Source organism: Astatotilapia calliptera, chromosome 5 (genome assembly GCF_900246225.1).
Source record: "Astatotilapia calliptera chromosome 5, fAstCal1.2, whole genome shotgun sequence".
In the NCBI taxonomy this organism is placed as follows: Eukaryota; Metazoa; Chordata; class Actinopteri; order Cichliformes; family Cichlidae; genus Astatotilapia; species Astatotilapia calliptera.
The window spans coordinates 17,697,414-17,719,193 of record NC_039306.1 but is presented as its reverse complement, the minus strand read 5'-3'; the positions used below and the strand labels follow the sequence as shown (position 1 = coordinate 17,719,193).

Genomic DNA, 21,780 nt, shown 5'->3' with positions numbered 1-21,780 from the left:
AAAACAGGAGGGGATTTCTGTGAGGTTGTGCGAGAGACCGAATAAGCCAGTGGGAAGAGCGGTGTAAGCAGCACATGCCTAACCATACATGTTTACTGTAAGAGAGAAAGCTGACATGGGATGAACACTGCTTCATTGTGGGTTAGATCATCTATAGCCTTCACAATGGAGAAGCACACCACAGCCAAAAGTCAGAACATGCGTCACTAGAGATTCACTTTTCCAACAAAATAGGCCTTGTTTCCATTCAGGATCCAGTGAACGTACACTGTCTAATTAGAGAGAAGTATTCCCTGGCAGGGCGTGCCAGCATGCTTCGTGATTGAAGCCTTGTTGTTCTAAAAAATGCTGGCAGTGGTGTTTACTGTGTCCACAACACTCTGCCCGTCTGCAGCAGAACTCTGGCTAAGGTCAGTGAGGTTCACAACTGCATCACATCCTCTGCAGACACAACAGCACCTGCATTACGCGCTGTCTTACTTGTGTTGTCACTTCCTGAATGCACACTAGAACCTTTTCATTCAGACTGTTGGTGAAATCATGGGAATATAGGATTCCCTTGATTTATAGGAGTAAATCAAGGAAATACATTTTTCAAAGCTATATATCACCTATCAAAGTTGCTTCCACATTATTTGGAGCCATTACAAATCACCGGTCCATAAAAGTACACCTCACCGACCTCAGACACCATCATTGTAAGCTTCTAGATAAAAATGGCTAACCCAAACAAAGCTGACATTCCAGCAAAGTTACTTCATCTGACCCGTCTGCCATAGCCGTGGCTCTGCTTTTCATGTTCCTTTGGCATGACTTAATCAAGATGAACATCGGGAGTCTCCTTACAAGGACAAAGACAGCAGGAGGATTAGAGTCTGTGTCAGCTCATGCACATCTGTTTACTGCCAGACACAGGCTCTGAATCACCGCCTAATAAATTAAAAGGTATGCTGTTACAGATGTGTTTATTCTGCTGAGAACGTCAGCTTGAATTTTAGCAATATATCAAAGAGATTTCATTTCTGTCATATTCTGACATCTGAGATTTGCCAGTATTATTCTGATTTTAGGACCATTCTTTGGATATATATCTATGTAGGTAGGTAGGTAGGTAGGTAGGTAGGTAGGTAGGTAGCTAGCTAGCTAGCTAGCTAGCTAGCTAGCTAGATAGATAGATAGATAGATAGATAGATAGATAGATAGATAGATAGATAGATAGATAGATAGATAGATAGATAGATAGATAGATAGATAGATAGATAGTAGGGGTGCAACGATACGCAGCCCCGGTTATATAGCTCGTCATATTGCAGCCACAGAAATTCTTTTGTCCATGAAACCATAAAGCTGCACTTTCTTTTTGCCTTATAGTCTGATTTGTCATAACTTTTCCGTTTTGTGGTAAGCTTTTCTTTGGCTGTCACTTCTTCACCCTGACCTGTCTTATTTGGCTCAGCAGAACTAAAATATATATATCCTGCTGCTTTTACACACACACACATAACGGTCAGCGATTCTCTGCGCGATCAACCTCTCATATGTTTAAGCTTGCTGCGGGAGATTTCACTTGTCATGTTTGCATAGTAAGCTAACGATTGATAAGACGATGTCAGAGGAATTGGTGCGCAAATTATCATCACTCACCAATCAGTGCTGTCGCTCTCTATACACAGTTCGCACGATTGCAAAGTGAAAGCAAAAAAACAAGCGCAAATTCAAACGCGATTTCAATATGTCACATATTGACAGTGGCTCATCGATGCCAATGACATAATTACCCAGCTACATTTCCGAAAGAATGCAAAAGCATTGACATATATTTTCCTTCCTACAATAGCCCGACGGGCAGGGCAGAGATAGATTTTGGTAGCCCGACTGGAAAAATCGCTAGCCCCGGGATGTCGGGCTAGCGATTTTGCAAGCCATGTATCTGATTGAGGAATCACTCATCTTTGGAAAAGAGAGTTTATTACAGAGAAATGGCTCTTTCCAAAATAAAAGCTATACTATACGCTTCTTCTGGGCTATATTCTCAGTAGCATATTTTAGCAGGTCAGGGCTGTTCGGGGTTCTGTTTGTACAGTTATGTTTTGTTTATGTTGCCATAGTGACGGGTGTGTCCTTCCGGGGTCAGAGGGCGCCCTGTGTGTTGTTGTTGTTGCTATGCGGTTGCCGCGCTGAGCAGTTAGCTAGCGGCAGTGTTCTTCTGCAGATGTCAATAAACGGCTGTGCTGCTTGGCTAGCTCACGGGAAGCAAGACCAAACGACACCTCCGTCTCCTCCTTGTCTGAGCTTGCCACATTGGTGTCAGAAGTGGGATGATGGTAGCACCCCATGTTCTGACCCGAGTGACTTTTCTCCCGCCGGTCGTGACCGGCCGGTGCGCCAAAAGAAGGCACTTGGACATTTGCAGGACTTTGTGTGGGGTAATGGGGTCGTTGGGGACGACTGACGCCTTAGGTGGGGGCTATGTAGCGGGTCAGGGCTGTTCGGGATTCTGTTTGTACAGTTATGTTTTGTTTATGTTGCCATAGTGACGGGTGACGCCCTCTCGCTGCGACGGTGTGTACTTCCGGGGTCAGAGGGCGCCCTGTGTGTTGTTGTTGTTGCTGTGCGGTTGTTGCGCTGAGCAGTTAGCTAGCGGCAGTGTTCTTCTGCAGATGTCAATAAACGGCTGTGTTCCCTGGCTAGCTCACGGGAAGCAAGACCAAACGACACCTCCGTCTCCACCTTCTCTGAGCTCGCCACAATATTAAACATATCAGGTCCCCATAAGGAGAATCATGTGCTAACGGCTGTCTAAATGACTCGGATAAAGTTTGTAGCATGCTTGTTGTTTTTGTCTGCTTCCACTTGTCTTTGCACTAGGATGATGTTGGCGTAAATGTGCAGTCATATTCGTTGTGTTCCCACTAGTGCTGTCAGCGTTAATCTCGTTGAAATGACGTTAACGCCACAACACGGCAAATCTCCGTTAACGAGCTACCCCTGATCGCCCCGTGCGTGAGGCTAGACGGCCAACACGTTAACGAGCTAACTGCGCTAACACACTAGTTCCCACCCATGTAATTGACCATTGCGTGGCACATCCAACATACTGTTTTACTTTAGTCCATGACTTGCTTACCTTCAGGGTCATACGTCACATGAAAACCAAAATAATTCCAAACGCCAGATCTGAATGAGGGTGGGGGAGGTTCAATTTGCCATTTTGCAAGGAGAGCTTAACTTCTGTCTCGCTAGCTTGCCCTGTGCTCTTCCTTCTGATGATGCTGTCTAGGGCTGCTCGATTATGGCAAAAATGATAATCACGATTATTTTCACTGAAATTGAGATCACGATTATTTGACGATATTTATTTAACCCTTTAAGACCTACTATAGAACCAAGTCCACCAGAGCTTATATTATTTTTTTTACATGCTGTAGTGCCATTTGTGGGAGCATTTCAAGTTGCTATACATCAATACAACTGTTATATTTTAATAATATGTATGCATTAAGTCCATAGTAATTACATAAATTGCAAAAAAGTGCAATAAACTACAAAAAAAATTGAAAATCGCTTTTGTTTTGTTTACATATATTTCGACTTGGAGAAATTTAAGAGGCTTATCCCTCAAAACTTTAAATACAATAAAGTTGCAAAAAATAGTTTACAACAACAGGAAATTTATATTGAGTGTCTTCATAGTTTTATTTTGGAGATACAGCAATTTTTATATACTGCAGGAAAAACAAAAAACAATCCTATGATGCAAATTTTCAAAGAAAACAGCATGTGCATTTCACTGTGGGAAGTGTTACGAACAGCTGATAGGAACGGCAAAGCGTGTTTCTGGAATATTATGTTTTTGTTCCTGCAAGCGCTTTTTATGCAATTTTTGCAAAGCTATATGTGGAACGAGACCGAGGACAAGCTGATGGCATCAGATGTAAGTACAACTCCTCCGGTTTCATATGCAAAACAAATTATTGCGCTAGCTTACATGGTTCAGGTTCTACAGGGATTTAAAAATAGTTACGCAAAACGGAGCGTGCTGCCCTGACCGGCTTTAAAGGGTTAACAATGACTTTAAAAAAATAATATAAAATGGTGTGCAACACCACTGAAGTTTTTTTTTTTTAAATTCTCTTTTCAACCAACGGCAGTCACTCTCCAAATAACTTCTGCTTAGCTTTCCGAGCTTCCCTCGGGTCCTCTTAATCAGCGGTCTCCAACCTTTTTTGCGCCACGGACCGGTTTATGCCCGACAATATTTTCACGGACCGGCCTTTAAGGTGTCGCGGATAAATTAGGGAGGGGCTAATAATCGGCTCAGTCATTTTTAATGATCGTTGAAAGCCCAGATCGTAATCGTGATTAAAATTCGATTAATTGAGCAGCCCTAATGCTGTCTGTGTTGGCTCAGTGGATCTGCACTCGACAGTGCAGCCTAGGCGGAGTAGTCAAACGCAGATTCACTGAGCGCTCAACACAGACAGCATCGTCAGAAGGAAAGTTGATAAAATAAATTACAAATTTTGTATTGTTCGATACATATGCGTACCGAACCGAAAGCACTGTATCGAACGGTTCAATATCGATACGAGTATCGTTGCACCCCTAATAGATAGATAGATAGATAGATAGATAGATAGATAGATCTATATCTATCTATATCTATAATGTGAGAGTAGAAAATATTTTCTGCATGCAAGTTTCACTTCGCTTAGCCATTAAAAGCACTCTACACTGGTGCTTTGGCATCAGTGTCAAGAGTTTAATTATGTTAAGTAAGATTTCATTCAGTCCAAAGATGTGCAGTGGGGTGAATGCCCATATGGGTGAATGTGGGTGGGAATCTGAGTGTGAATGGTTGTTTGTCTCTATATGTTAGCCCTGTGACAGACTGGTGACCAGTCCTGGGTGTACCCTGCCTCTCGTCCTATGGTAGCTGGCATAGCCTCCAGCTCCCCCGCAACCCTGCAAAGGATCAGTAGAAGAGAATGAATGGATGGATGGAAGATTTCATTCTATCTAATCTAATAACATAGAGTAATATAAATCAGCACTACATGCTTTTTGCACTGGAGTAGAACATTTTTAAAAAGTTGCTTGATTCTTCGTGATTCATGTAAATCAGTGATTTAAGAGAATACTGCAGTGTGGTACTGAAAGAGGAACCTGAAGTGTATCACATCAAACAGACATTTCTCATATGTTTGTCTGTTGAACAACAGCTTGCCAAATAACCCTCCCTGCCTTGTGTGGTGTGTCTGGGAGTTACATTTGCACGCAAATTGCCTCAGTGTTTTCCCACTACAGCGCCCGAGGACACGGAGCATGCACCCATCCAAGTCTTGATCCGCACCTGATTCTTTGTAACAATAGTGCTCAAGGTGATAGTTTTATGCCACTCGTAGTGATTTACTGGTGAAACTGTCAGAGTGAAAATAATTGGAGGTGACTATCCAAAGATTATTATCTTAATGATTAAATGTTCATCAGAAAGGTCCTAAACACTTATGCAACAGGCGGTAACTATTAAAGAGAGCATGGAATATGCAGTAAACACCAAAGAGAGCATAGGGAAAACTTTGAGGTGTGGTTGCATATCATACCACAAAGCCTCCGTCGTTCATCGCAAATAAAGTTTTAGTTCAGCCAACACCCTGTTTCAAGTATGTGATATACTGGAAAGTGTTTGTGTGTGGAAGCTTTAAGAAACCAGGCAACAAATTACAGACTCAAGCACCAATTCTACATATTAGAGCAGATTAAAATCCTGCTATTCAGAATATTTTTCTGAAGTCAAAAGCGGCTTGCTCTTTTGTTTCATAATCTTTCTTCTATGTTAGGTCTATATATCACTTGAAAACTGGTATATATAAGAGGGAGACTTCGAAATTAGTAAAAATGTGTTTCTCAAAGATGCAACACATAGAAATGTGCCAGTGATTTACAAAAATATATGTTGGTCTGACTGAATTCCTGTATGTTTAGCACAATATTATCTAAAACAATTAAGTAATTGAATTGTGAAAACTATAAATCACATTCCTTCTTTATTAATAAAGTTTAAATGTATAAGGGCACAAATCAGTGTCTGCTTTCTCAACTAACTCCGCAAAGGGGAACCTTAGGCGAAACTCTATTAAGAGATTTTAATGGCACAGTGACAATAAATTCTCACGCGAGCGGAGAGAGAAAAGCAGGAAGCCCTGCATGATAACAGAGTGAGGGATCAATACATGGGACTACGTGCAGGACAAACACTTAGCCATTTAGTTGAGCTGCTTGTATGAAATGAGGCCGCTGACAGCTTTGATAAATCATGTCTAAACGTCCTGAGTACTTGTGATTCCTCCGGTGGACAGCTAGAGGTGTCTATGCGATGTCTTCTAGATGACACAACCATTCGCCATTTTCATTAACATTGAATCAGCAGGCTAGTGTCTCTACATTACTCCCCCCCCCCGAAAATTGCCCTGACAGGATCAGCTTCCTGGGAAGACATGACTATATCGCAGTTATGCAAAATAGAGAGAACAATGTGATCTTCGTTACTCTGTCACTGGGATCATCGACTAAGTTTGGTGATACTCTGTAATCTATAGCTTCCCCAGACTCCACTGAGAGACATATGTGGGGTGCAAATGAAGCAGTTGCATGAAATGGATCAGGGCCAGCACGTAAAGCAGCTCAGAGGCCCACTGACGACAAGACACCACTGCAAGGTTGAGGCGCGTTTCATTTCTGTGTTCCAATTAACCACCTTCCTCTCTGACCTCAGTACATGTCAATAACACACACACGCTTATTTGTCTTCTACTGTCATGTAAGCTGTGCACAGAGAGGCCCGTTGCTCACTGACTGGTGATTTTTCTGTTTCTGTGTCTTAAATATAGCCCTCCTAACCCAGACAGGGCACAGAAACCAGCAGGAGCCACCAGTGTTGCTAAGTGACCACAGATGAACATGCTTATGTTTTACAGGAAACACAGCATGTTTCAGTTCTTTTGATTTCTCAGAATCTTTTTTTCATAAGAGGGGTTTTGTTGTTTTCACTTTTTTTGTCACTGATTTTTTTTAATTACATGTTGTGATGGATTATCTTCTCCTCCTCCTTGAATATGTTTATATTTTTTTATAGGTAAGATTTAAAAAAAATGTAAAAGTTCTAGTTTTCCACTTGTTGTCCTTGCAGGGACTATTTAATTTATTAAAGTGAATCACAGTTACAGCCCTGACAGAGGACGAAGACTCTACATCCATGATGTTGTCTTAAGCAGTGCTCTGTGCTCAAAAACAATGCCTGCTAACCTGACGATGATGCTAACAATACTGACGCTAGCATGCTGAGCTGGTATAACATACAGTGTTTCCATGCTAAGATTTTTAATTAGTACTCAATGCAAGCTATAAGATGAGCCTGAGAGGACTGCCATTATGCTGTAGTTATTAAATTAGCTGAACATTTTTAAAACCCTGAGGACCACAAATCTATGTACCAAATGTAAACGCTGGTTTATTAAAAACTAACTGACAAATAAAATCCTACAACACATATTTAATAATAATCAGCTACAAAAGCACATGGATGAATGGATGAACGATTCAAATGATTTGGGTAGGTACCCCTCATGAATCCAAAAGACATCAGATGGTGTCTTGTGGTGTCTGATCATGTAGGGTCTGATGCAGGGACACTGGTAGCAGATATTTTTGGTCCCATGGGTTTTGGTGTGGGATTGCTGGATTGAAAGGTTACGTGTTTGGAGATCTGTCTTGGGGTATTTGTCATGTTCCTTGAGCAGGGGCGTGGGAGCAGTGGGTTTCTTCTGCTTGGTTTAGATGATTTAGATGATTCTTACGCTATTTTTGTGAGCACTACGAAGTTTTTGGACATATTTTTGGACATATAGTACCTCTCACTGAGATAAGCACATTTCTCTGAGTTTATTCAACTTTAATACATTGTTAACAATAACAATGTATTGAATAATGACTTTAAAAAATAATATAAAATAGTGTGCAACACCACTGAAGTTTTTTTTTTTTTTACCTCTCTTTTCAACCAAAGGCAGTCACTCTCCTCTCCAAATAACTTCTGCTTAGCTTTCCGAGCTTCCCTCGGGTCCTCTTAATCAGCGGTCTCCAACCTTTTTTGCGCCACGGACCGGTTTATGCCCGACAATATTTTCACGGACCGGCCTTTAAGGTGTCGCGGATAAACGAGGGAGGGGCTAATAATCGGCTCAGTCATTTTTAATGATCGTTGAAAGCCCAGATCGTAATCGTGATTAAAATTCGATTAATTGAGCAGCCCTAGCTGCAGCTACTGATTATTTTAGTAATCAAGTAATCCATCAATTATTCCATTGATTATTTGTGTAACAGGATAAGAAATACCTTTGTCTTGTTAATAAGCAATAATAAATGTTCAAAAGAGAACAAAAACACCGTTCTTTCAAAATCTAAAAATCTAAAATAGACTAAGGCATAAATGTACCTTTACTCTGTCTTCTTGAAAAGCTTTCTGACATAAACAGGAGGCACGTATTTGTGCTGCTGAAAACAGATGACATGATGGTCTAGATGTTAATAATTAATATAAATAATAATTCAGTGTTCCACCTACTAACCCTCAGGTCCGTGGCTCAGAGTTTAATGGCCCATGTACATTTTATTGGCTTGTATAAAAAAGCTTTTATTTCTATATTTTTGAAACATTTATGCAGTTGAATTAATGCAATATTTTATAGTATTTCACTTTCAATCTGAAAAATGTTACAAGAGCCTTGAAGTTAATATGGTCTAGTGCAGCGGTCCCCAACCCCCGGGCCTCGGACCGGTACTGGTCCGTGAGTCGTTTGGTACCAGGCCGCGAGAGTTGAGGCTCAGGTGTGAAATGTATGGTTTTCAGGGTTTTTATCGGTTTTCAGCGCTATTTTGTTATCATTTTTATCGTTAACTCGGTTTTCCTGGGTCTTTTCACGTGTTATGAATAAATGGTTTTTTTTTTCGGTACCGGTACTAGTTTTATTTTGTTGTATTTATCCGCGACACCTTAAAGGCCGGGCATAAACCGGTCCGTGGCGCAAAAAAGGTTGGGAACCGCTGGTCTAGTACACCCGATGGCCCCCTTTAGATTCACCCCTGTTTGCTGCTGGTATCACCTCCATGGAAAATAGGACGGCCAGCGTCAGCCTTCAGCAGTCTGTATGATTTAACCAGTCTGCTATGACACTGGTTCATCTGCATATTTTCATACAACTTCTGGAGACTTACTGCAGATTTTATTCGCACGCTGCTCCTAAATACTTTTTTTATTGCAGGTCTGTTTTTAGTCGCAAATGTGGGTGAAACGCTCACGTTTACATTGTTCTTTACATCGCGTGCATCAAACGAAACATCGAATCAAAGAATTTGTATTGAGAACTTTTTATAATCAAATTATTCACCAAATTCGTATGTATTTATTATTATTAGTTTATTAGCTAAGATTATTCATGGCATTATCTAATACACACATGTGCTTGGATGGGGAAATCCAAACCAGTTATTTACTTTGCACAGTTACACATCATCACATGGTGTCTACGCACACACGTCTGTTATCTGGTAACCACAGTGCATGTGGCATCTAACATTTCAACACTTGTCTTTTTATCTTCTCTTATTTTATTTTATTATCTTGAATGCGTTGACATTTTTTTATTAAAAAAAAATTTTCATTTCAATTTTAGTACTTTTTTTTTGGTCACAGTATATTTACACTATATTGAAATATCACTACAGCAACATTTTAACATTAATTTACATTAACTGGTAAAGAAATTCACACATAACACACGTAACATTTCATCCACTATTTAATTAACTGATGCTGAAATATGTTTAGGCATTAACACGCTGCAGTTCTGTACTTGCAGACGTTTAATAAAGCATTTTTTTATTACACCGAGACTAGTCCAGAGATGTAGTACTTCTTTGGAAAAGGACTGGGAAAACAAATAACATTTAGGATTAGAGGTTAGGTACTGGAAAATATAATTAGCGAGTTTGATGGATGTTCTGCCTAAAACCAGACATCTGAGTCTTAGTTTAAATTCCTACAAAAGCAGTGAGCATCGTCATAAGCAAGCATGGTTAAAGCTTCTATAAGCTTTGTTTACGTCAGGGCAGTTTCACGGCTCATATAGCTGCTGCATGTCTTTACTCGGTGGACCAGCTTTTTCAAGATGAACTTGTTGCACCACAACAGGGCACCATGTAGCTTGTGCATAGCTCATGTTCCTGGGTTTTGTTTTTCTTGGATACTTAAAGTAATTTCCACTGATCAAAGCATCTATTTGAATAGAAGGCTTGGTGCAACTCCACTTGTCCTCCCTTCACATTAATGGACTGAAAGATAATTGGGAGCAAGTGTTGTAACATGTCTGACCTGTGCCCAAGCCTTGCTGCACTGGCTTTTCCAAGGTGTAAACTTGACTTGTTTGCACTAAGCACATGTATTATCTAATTGCTTAACTCTCAAAGCCAGTCAAGGGCCCCTTTTCCTTGCCCTGAGGCATACTACAGGAGAACAACCAATATAATGGGCGTTCACAGGTAATTATCAGCAGATTCCAACTCTTTGACCCAAGTTCACCCTGAAAAAATGAATAACTGCTGTAAAAGCGAGGTGTTTATGAAGGCAGTGATTTTATGAACTGCATGGACTTGCAAAGGTGTTGCCACTGTGAAAACACCCCAACTTAATAGTTTGTTTATGCTTACAATAGTTGGCAGTTAAATGTCTGGCGGAAAGACCGAAGAGTTTCCATGATTAACAGTTTCATAATTACTGACATGAACCTGAAAGTGAAATTTTTACAGTGAAGTCAATTATTTTTTTCTTAATTGTTCTTATGCAATTCATTGGCCGCATTAATGTTTTTCTTCTCAGAACTCAAAAGAGGAAAGAATACAAGGATTCATCTGCCTGCGTATCATATTTGTGCAGTATGCAGGAGAGGGAGCGACAAAGCATTGTGACAGAAAATCAGTTTCCCCTGCAGTCTCCATAATCCACACTGCAAACTGACCCCACCCCACATCCTACAAAGAACACTACTCTACTGTTAAGTTGTTATGTTCCCACTGATTTATTCTTGCCCTATTATAGTGCTCTCATAATAGCTCTGGGCTCCTGTCTATTGACTTAACAGACACAAAGATGTTTCGTTGCACAAGAACTGTAAAGACTTAACTGGTAAAAACATCTCATTAAATCCATGTCCTAACAGTTTTATAACTTTGGGAAGGGGGGGGTTCTGCTGTGCAAATGATGTGGATTTGTTAGAATCACTGCAAGTGCATAAGACCACAATCAACAGCTTACAAGTCTGGGCCATGTTTGGGTGGAGTACACAGGGAGTGACATCCCATCAAAGAAATAAAGAAGATCAAGATATTCACTTCTGGCACAAATCCTCACTGGCCAGGGTGTGTACAGTGAAATTATGTGACACATAATAGAACTATGAGACAAACATCGTATTGTACGTCTGTGTACATACACCTGTTTCACGATCACTGTCATATTTCAATTAAATCAGTTGCAACAATCTGAATCTAACGGCCTACAGTTCATGACACTGTTTCATAATGCACTGATGCAGTTTATAATGGATGTAAATGATACACCACTTTCATTAAAGGAACTTTAAAAGCATACAACACTGACAGCATGTAGCACCTATGTTACAGTTTAACATCTCAATGTGTGCTCTAGCCGCTCTACCTCCTGAATTACAGCTGCCCTGGTATTTTATTAGAAACACACTTCAATGTTAAAAGTAATTTGCTGATTTTCTTCATTTTTCTATCCCTGTAAACTGGCTACCTTTTTACTTGGGTTGCTGCACTGATGTGTCAAATATAATCACAACTTCTGAATGACATAAACCAGCATGACTTATTCAAGAAAAAAAAATGAAAAGATCAATCACTAATAAACTATGGTTTTCATGTATTATATAAAGTGTTTCCATGAAGAAACACAAAGACATAAGAAATAAAAGAACATTCACTTGAACACTTGGCCTCTGACCTTGAGGTCGAGATCAATGAGATTCAAATTCTTCTAAGATTTTTTTGTAGATATACCTATGGTATCAATTTAAAGCTCCTACGTCGCTTTCTTCTTGAGCTATCGCATTCACAAACGTAGGTGTCCATGCCGCTCGCCCGCACAGCGGGATGATGACTATACTCCATCAGCCTTTCATGGCTGATGGAGTATAGTCAAAGTACAAAAAAATCAAAGGCTAGGTGTATGACCTAGTTTAAAATAGCAATAGCATAATGTACTTGTGTACCAAAATAACCTGAGAAAGGAATACCCACTGCTACTTCAATGGAAAGTCCAACAAAGGAAACAAAGAACAAAAACCAGGAATTGAAAATAAGTAAACAGAGACACAAAGAGTCTGTTAGCTGTGGGGAGCCAAAGCAAGAATAATGTATTCAGTGTCTCTCTACAAGTGGTCAGTCACCAGAAGCAAATTACAGCTATGGTTTGATAAAACACTGCTTAATACGTTGATTAGAACTGTTTTGGATTATTTAAAAGTTAAATATGGTGAGGTTGACAGCAAAATTTAGATTTCTACATCTCATTCGAAATAAAGTGGACTTACATCGCAATAATAAAGTAAGTAAGGAAATAAAATTTATTTATATTGTGCATTAAAAACCAAAGAGCTTTACAATAAAAACGGTTTAAAAAAAAGTTCATTAAGGGTTCTCTGAGTGAGTGTGTGTTTTCAAGTTTCATAAATTCAATTTTTATATTTTAAATTTTAAAATGATTTGAAAAGTAAGTAAATAATTCCTGAGACTGTAACTTTAACTCCATGTAGCTATTGTTTTCATTCACTTTCTTCACATTTTTACAAATTTCAAATGTTTGCCAAGTAGATTTCAGTTATTTTGTTGTAATCTGAATATGCAGTCCTGACTATGGTTAATTCGTTACTAACCAACCCTGCTCAAAATCTACAGAAATGAAATTGTTAGGCACTGCCTCAACCCACAAAGGGTTCCTCAATCTTTGCAAAGTTAGGGTGACAGACAGAGTACCTTATCTCCTCCAATTATAAAGGGGAAATTATATCAATGAAACATTTACATAACAAGGAGAGCATGAGATTTCAGTGCCAAATATAAGAGCCAGCTGACTTTCATATGAGAGCTGATGCTAAATTAAAGTCAGGGGTAACTTGCTTATTAAGTATTGCACTGTACTACTGAAATATCTACTGCCAGAGCTACAGCTTCAGCCTCATTCCTCCTACTCATGTGAGGGAAGTTGGGGAGACATGAAAATACCTGTTAATAGCAGCTTTAATTTAAAAAAATAAAAAAATAAAAAATAAATGCTGCAGTGTCAAAACACATCTCTGATTTATATTTTTAATAACCCTTGATGGTCTTAGCAACAGAGAAATCAACAACAAATTAATGCTTGAATAAAAAGTTACAATATTATCAGCTGAAACGGATGTATTTAGAGATTCAATTTTCTGCGTGTTTTTTTAACAGGTCATGACTAAAAATTGGTGTTAAAATCATTAGTTTAAACAAACATTTACTTTCTTTTGCTGATAATGAAAACGTTGCCACAGAATGTCAAAGCACTTTGGCTACGTTCGCACTGCATGCGAAAGCGTATCAAATCTGACTTTTTTGACCCTATGCGACCCATATCTGATCATGGTATGACAGTGTGAACATCAGTGTGATCCGTCTTTTACGTCACTGACACAAGACAGACGAGTCTCACACTACATTAAGATTTCCACCGAGTTCAAAGGGAGGGCACATGTGGCCTTCTGTGCTGGAAGTTCAAGCGCTGAAACATATTTAACGCCGCTGTCATGCTCTGTATGTTATATATAGTGCCCAAAGTGCCCATATATGTTTTTGGAGTGCCTGGTAAACCAGCACTTCCTCTCGAATAACAAGCTTTAGAAATACAGACATTATTAAGTCAGCACGCTGTGCCAGCATATTAGGAGCTTTAGCTGCAAAAGCATTGCAAACTGAGCAGATCTGAACCGAAAGCCAAAGGCACATTATTAGGTCTATATAAAGATTAGGTCTGTTGATTAATAACTTAATCTGTCTCCTGCTTTCCCTGCAACTGTCGCAAGGCTTTCCAACCTACAAAAAAACCCTTCTGCACAGTCAGTTCAGTCTATATTTGCCATAGCTGCTTACCACCGACAGGTGCATTCCTGCACTTTTAAATATGGCAATGCGCCACTGCTCTCAGCTGTATCGATACCCATGAATAATCAACCACAGCTGCATAGCACAGCAGCAGCTCCAGACACTGAGAGAAGAAAGGCTTGTGAAGGGAGATGGGGAAACACTATAAACTAGGTTTCCTTTTTTGCAACGCCGTTGCTATAGCATTTTCACAGTAAGTGACAGTTTCAGTCAATTATTGTGAACAAATCTCATGAATAGACGAAAAACACTGACTTAAACTACATAGCAATATTATGTATCTACATAAATCTGTCAAATGTAACAAGTTACCAGTAGCAAATTACTTATTTGCAGTCCAAAATCCAAAATTATTCATGATTTTATCAAATAGGCCAGTGCTTCCATTAAAAAACATTACTCACACAGTAGAAAGTAAGGCATCCTCAGGGTGTTCAGACTGATAAACTTTTGGTACTCCTGTGTAGTGGCTACTTGACCTTTCTGGCTCATAATCTTTTACAGCCAAACAATCTCATACCTAAAATACCTCGTCACAAGCTGCATTCATCTGGGGATCTGTTGCCTTCACAGACTCTCTGTGGTGTTGAGAAGAAGGTCCCTCTTCTCTTCCTTCCCAACTTATCTGTGATTTTGGGAATCATTGATCATTAATGTACTTTTGGATAAAAGTTGAGGTGTACAGCAAAGACAAATAAGCAGTATCAGCAGCTCTTTTCCTTTACATATTTCCACTGAGTATAATCCAGGTTTGTAAAGCTTTTAGACCCAACAGAATGGATACGACCTACGATTCTAAAGTCAGCAATTTGCCTTGAAAGATAAAAAAAAACATGTTGTGAACTAAGAAGGAGCATAGACAAACAGTACAGACTCTACTCTGGAGCTCAGTAGCCTGAGAGAACTGATCTCTCTTTCTCTTGCTCTGTATCTCAGCAGCAGGGTGCCTTCCACTTTCAGAGGCCCCAGTTCAGTGCAGCGGCTGATTGCCAGGATGTGGCGCAGGGCTGGCTGGATGTTGAAGCCTTGGTGCTAGGTGACGGCTTAGAGAAAATCCCTCTCCTGAATAGACGGCCTGGATTATAAGCAGGGCAGGTCAGCACCACAGACACACACAAAGGCTCAGGAGCTCATCAGCACAGCGCTTTGCTCTTCATCAGGAAATATGATATTTGAAACGCAATGCAGGCGCTGACTTTGGAATTGCAGTTTACCTCTCCCTGTAATTTGTTAAAGTAGTTTACTGATTTTCAAAGGAGAGGCTCAGCTTCGATGTTCACCTCTTTGACGCACAGGAACCGAGATCAAAGGCTCGGGAAAAATGTCTTTACTGAATTCTCATCGCATTGATCCACGCACGGCTAAATTCAGCAACGTGAATTATTCATGCCGGAAGAACATACCCTGGAGGCCCAGTGACTGTTCTGCCTCCCCCTGTCTCCACACTGTGATCCAGCAGGACAGTTGTTTGGCCTCAGATCACTGATGAAATAAACAACCAATTAGGAGTGGCCACCACAACGACTGGGAACCGCCGATCTCATATCTCAACTGGAGCTCAGCCTCTCACTGACATGTCCTTTAACGCTGCAGTGGGAACTACACTGGAAAAGTTGGTTATAATAATGCAAATTATACAGCTCTCAGAATTTGTATTCATCAGCTCTACTTAACATAAATGCATGCCGTCTACAGTATCATTTATGTACTTCTCTTTTATCTTATATTTTTATGCACCTATTTGAAAATGTATCAGCACGTTATTTCCAAGAATAACTGCCGTCTTTCACTCCCTGCCTGTCCTCCTGTGCGGCAATCTGCATAATGGCTAAAGCCATCTGGGGTATCTCTGTGCAAAAAATATAAAATGCAAAACTTTAAGCAAATTGCCACCGCCTATGAAGACAAGACAACTGTCACAGTGAACTGGAAACACTATCTGTTCTTAGCGTGTGTTGCCGGTTGTCAGATATGCTCATCGGCTTCAGCAACGCTTCTCATGGCCTTTCAAACATTATCACATAATGACGGCAATTACTGGGAGAGTCACACTGACACCCCCAAGTGATAAAAGCATAATGAAGAAGGAGGAATAAAAACAGTGTGAACTGGGTGTGCTGGCAATGACCTTACCCATCTTCCTTTGCACGGCTGTGACAGAAATGTAACCCCACAGTCCCGACATTGTGGCATTACGTGGATACTCATTTAAGTTGGTTGTCTGATTTGTAGCGCTTCTTCTTTGACAATAGGTGCAGTATGCTAGTGTGCGGGAGACAGACAGTGGGACTGTGTGTGTTTGAGCAGGGAGACTTTTTCACATGACAGCAATGAATTAAAAGAAAGAATCTGATAGGTTAGGTAAGACTTTGGATAAAATCCACACGAAGTTAAGAGCTTTTCCAGATGCACAAATACAGATTAGCTTTGAAAGAACATGCTGTTCTCTATACAAATAGGATTTTGAACAATGGAGAGAAACTGATTTGGATACAGGATTGAGGCCAGTTGAGATTTTTGGAACAATGAATTTTGAACATTTTATTTGTGATAGTGCATCGCACAACAACTCGATTTCTTCTTCTCTGTCTCAGTCTGCACCTGCAGAAGATCTTTCTTAAATGTAAATCATTCCTTAATGAACTCACACTTTTGGTTGCTGAACTGCACTAACTATACACTCATCGACCACCTTCGGTACACCCGGCTAGAAGTGAGTTGAAACTCTTTTGTCTTCAGAGCTGACTTAATTCTTCATGACATAGATTCAAACGGTTGCTAGAAACATCCCTCAGAGATTCTGGTCCATATTGACATGTTAGTATCACACAGTCGCTGCAGATTTGTCAGCTGCACATCCCAAACGTGCTCTACTGGACTGATGTCTGATGATTTGAGCACATTGAACTTTTTGTCCTGTTAAGGATGCCAGTTTGAGATGATCTGAGCTTTGTGACATGACGCATTATTCTGCTGGAAGCATCCATCAGCAGATGATACAATGATAAAAAAAAACGATACTCACTTGGTGCTAAGGGTACCATAGAATATCAACCACACTGTATGACCACCACAAGCCTAAACCACTGATGGAAGGCAGGATGGATCCTTGTTTTTAGGTTGTTTACATCAAATTCTGACCCTACCTCTGAAATTGTAACTCATCAGACCAGGCAATGTTTTTCCAGTCTTCTATTGTCAAATTTTGGTGAGTCCATGCGAAACGTAGCCTCTACTGCTGCTAAACAGGTTGTTGTGCATTCAGAAATGTACCTCTGCATACTTTGTTTATAATGAGTGGTTACTTCAGTTACTGTTGCTCTCCTATCAGCCAGAAGTGATCTGGTCATTCTCCTCTGACATTAACAAGAGCTTTCACCTAGAGCCGCTCACTGCTTTAAAGTAGTAGATGAGCAGTTTCTGAAATACTCAGACCAGCTCGTTTGGCACCAAAACCACATCACATTCAAACTCACTTAAACCTTTCTTCCCCATTCTGATGCTTTGATGATGGTTTGAAGTTCAGCAGGCCATCTTGACCATGTCTACAAGCCCAAATTCATTGCGCTGTTACCCTGTGAATGGCTGATTAGCTATTTGCATTTAGAAGACAAACAGATGTACCTAACAAAGTGGTTATCTCTACCTCTTTTGTTGTATTTCATATATTTTCTTTGAGAAAAACATTCTTTTTCTGTGTCTTAGATGCTTTAATGGTCTCCATTAGCACTGCTCACATACATAACAGATGATGAAAAAGGATTTTTTAAAACATTATATAGTATAGTCTATAAAACAATAGAGTTACAACATCTGCAAGCAGGTTTATGGTTGTTTATATTGTAGCTGTTAACCTGTGAATATTTTTGCAAATTTATAATTACTTAAGTTCAAATTTAAGGTGAAATTTAAGTTCAAAGATTAGACAGATTGTTAAAATTTGTTACTTAAGTTTCATTTTGATGTTTCTTGGAATTCTGACCAGGGTTTTTTTCTATTTCTGTTAATCTGGTGTTTAGCATTAATCTCCCTTCTATGTATTCAAGCAGCCTCTGCAACATAACCTCTCATGAAATTAGTTCAGAGTGCATTGTTTTACCTCTTGGTCAGAAAGAGCTTCACTGTAAAATGTCAGAAGTAAACATCTGAACAGCTCATGGTAACCATGTTGGAATGCAAGCGGCCAAATCAGAAACAAGACAACTGCCGATCCATCTTTTTGTGCGTGTCCACACTGCTAAAACTTTAATAAATCACCCTGAATGTGGGAGAGCACTGTGGTGGCCTCCATGGGGAATGAAGACGCCTTACAAAGCAGTCTGTACCACACAGAGAGGGACGAAGGGGTGGAGGGCCTGCAGAAGGGTGGAGCGAAGGAATGGCTGAACACAAAGAACACAGAACAGAAAAGGCATGGCAGGATGGGGCTCAGGGATTGAATGCTGAAACGTGACAGTAGTAAAGAGGATTTAGACTGGGAGACAGAAAGAAAAGCAGGGCAGTGAACTCAGCGATGATGCAATTATCAAGCTCAGAGCAAGGAGGGAAAGAGAGAGGCAGGCAAATCGATAACAATGATTATTGGCCCATAAAAACATGCTTGGAATGCACTTTGTTTGTCACTTATCCAGGTGTAAAAGAAATTCCACAACTCTTGTGATTTAATATACATTTTAAAAGCAAACATGTAAAGTCATTTTTGCCAAAAAAAAGATCCAGATCTTGGATTTCAGCTGCAGGAATTTTAAATCTGGCCACTCTCCCAGTCACTGCACTTTATCGTCCACAGCAGAAATGCACAAAAAAGGATATGCTGGTGTTACAGGAATGACTGGACAGGATATCCAGTTTCCCAGAGGAGTGGGAGAACACACACATTCTGTGTCACTGAGTCAGTGTGCTCACACGGAAGTAAGCGTTCGTCATAGACGACCTCACCGACCAGACAGAGGCCTGTAAAAATGCCTCTCTGCTTGAATCATGACGCCAAACAGAAGCAGGCGGTTGCTTGGCAATCCCCACACCCCTCCAGTAGCCGGCCAAGACGGCCAGCAGTCACACACTCACAGTCAGCTGGGGATCCTACAGTGAGTCCACAGGCGGACACAATTAGTATGACTAAAAAGAGAACAATTGCTGAAAACTGAGCCGTGCAAAGGAATTTCCGCAGAAATGGGAAAAAAACGGGATCAGTTAAATTCATGGAAAAACGTGTTTGGTTAACTAAAGTGCCAAACAGCCACTCGGCTCTGAATACTTCATGGGATGTACTAGCTCAAGTGACACTCTGTCACTGTGATAGCTGTCATCACGCTCCTCTATACCTGTCAGATGAGCATCTGGATATATTGTCTAACCACGTCCACAAGGGAGAAGAAAAGCCACAATAATAAGTTAGAAGTGACAACATGAGCCAAAATTACCAATCATGTCTCTTAATAAACTTTTTTCCCCCTTGACAGACAGATCAGTCCTCGTGTTCGGCTAACTTCAATCCAAAGTAAATGTAGAAGTTTATAAAGAGACAAATGTGTGGTTTGTCTTGTGGAAACTTTAAAGACTACTTGAAAACTGGCTGAGTTCCTGCCTAACTTCCCAAATACTGAGAAACAGTTTTGCTCAAAAGTGAACTATTTAACATGTGAGAAGTGTATTCAATAGCAATTATATTCCCAGATTTACTGTAAAGGAAAACATGTTTCCCCTCATTGAATGAGTCAGACCTTTTGTGTAACTGATTACAATCTAGAGTATAATATGGAATAATTGCAGGTATTGTGTGTCTGTCCGTTACGATATGACATGTCTTTTAAACTTTTCAGTATCTTTGTGTCTGTGCATCTATGTAAATGCAAAGGAAAGAGCTTAAGGGAACAGCTTCCCTATTAGCAGCTTTTTATCAAGAAATACATTTTGGTGGTGGGGGCTTCACCATTCACTCAAGGCCTTAAATTTCTTGCTGCTCCCCTGCAAACTACAACTGGACATATCCTAGCGTGAGATTATTTGAGCATATAAAATACCCGCACACAACTTTCACATTAATAGTGTTTACTTTACTCACTTTTTCCTGTACTCGTCCCTCTCCCGCTTGACTTTGGCCAGCACGTTATACAGAGCCCTCAGTTCTGGGGTAATTGTGTCAATTTGGACACCAACTCCGTCCGGATGCGTCCATGTCACCCCGGGCCCTTGCAGGGTCTCAAAGCGCTCCCCTTGCCTCCTGACGTGGGTGAAACTCCAGATGGTGCCCGGCAGTCTCGACTCGGGACCGTCCGTCTGCACGGCGACTTCACGGGTGTAAAGGTGGCGGTACTGCGGTCTCTGCAGAGCTTGCTGCAGCTGGCTTTCCAGCAGTTTGTTTCTCCTCTCTAACTCGTGCACTTTGGCGAGGAAGCAGCGGAAACGCAGGTTGAGGGTTTTCAGCACGTGGATGTTGGAGCCCAGGTCGTTTCGCAGGGCGCTGGTCACCGCGCCCGACCCGGTGGGAGCGCTGCAGACCGGACCGGACGGAGTATCGGAGAAAAACAGCGAGCTCATGTTGGTAAATAACAAAACTCCGTTCATCCACCTATGGCTCTGTCTGGTTTAAATAAAACAGCAACACTTGTGGTTTCTTTATCGCTGCATATTGCTTGAAAATCCCTCACTCCCTCGGGGTGAGTTTCTCTTTACAATGCAGATGCAGACAGTGATTCAGTGATTGAGCAACTGGAGAAGGGTTGACCATCACTATCCCCGCTGCTGCTACTGGACGTTTAAACCCGAGATATTAACAAAGACCCCCTTCAGCGTGGCGTGGGTTCACACAACGAACCAGAAAAGTCCCTTAAGAGACACAGCGAGCATCATCTTCTGAAGGACCGAGAGGTTTGACGCAGACCGCAAGAATCTCCAGCAGCAGCAGCAGCACTTCCCGTCACCCTCATGTCTCCGTCTGCCTTTGCTTTGTCAGGAGCTGCTGATGCTGTGCGAGTACATATAGCCAGCCGACAGAGGAGGAAAATGGTCCACCTTCTTTCTTTATCATGCCCAGTTTACCGCGGCTGTATCCGGTCTCCATGTGGCGCGGTGTGGCAGGATGCAGCGCCGCAAAGCCCGGCCTCTCCGCGGATCATGTTGCAAAGTGCTAAACTAGGCACTATCACCTCTAGGAGCCCCTCCCACCTCCCTACCCCTGTCTCTCTCACACACACACACACTGACGAAAGGGATCGACGGGCTGAGGAAGGCTTAAGTCTAATTAATAGGATAAAGTGAACTATAACCTAATTTCTTTTCTTATGCGCTTTAAAGTCAGGCCTGGCGTTTTTGTGCGTTTATTAGAATAATGAATTGTTTCTTTTATTTAAACAAGTATCAATATGAAACCTTTACCACAATAATAAACGTGTATATTTTTTATAGGGACGCACAATGTGGCAGTTTCTGTCTGCACTGTATTACTGTATTACTCTGTATGTGATATGTTTGAGTTTTAGCGAAGTCACAGTCTGATTTGTTGTTGTTTTTTCAAAT

The 21,780-nt window shown here is 40.8% G+C and overlaps 1 protein-coding gene across 4 annotated transcripts in view; it reads right to left on the bottom strand.

Moving 5' to 3' along the window:
• The window catches only part of iffo2b (intermediate filament family orphan 2b), a 31,392-nt gene extending 9,824 nt beyond the window's left edge, over window positions 1-21,568 (bottom strand). Inside the window, exon 1 of one of the 4 annotated variants that reach the window (XM_026167689.1) lies at window positions 20,327-21,568. In XM_026167689.1, coding sequence (XP_026023474.1) covers window positions 20,327-20,829 — 503 coding nt within the window. In that variant the 5' untranslated portion in view covers window positions 20,830-21,568. The remainder of the gene's footprint in view (window positions 1-20,326) is intronic. The other 3 variants (XM_026167690.1, XM_026167691.1, XM_026167692.1) reach the window with 3 other exon arrangements.
• Between the last annotated feature and the right edge of the window lie 212 nt (window positions 21,569-21,780).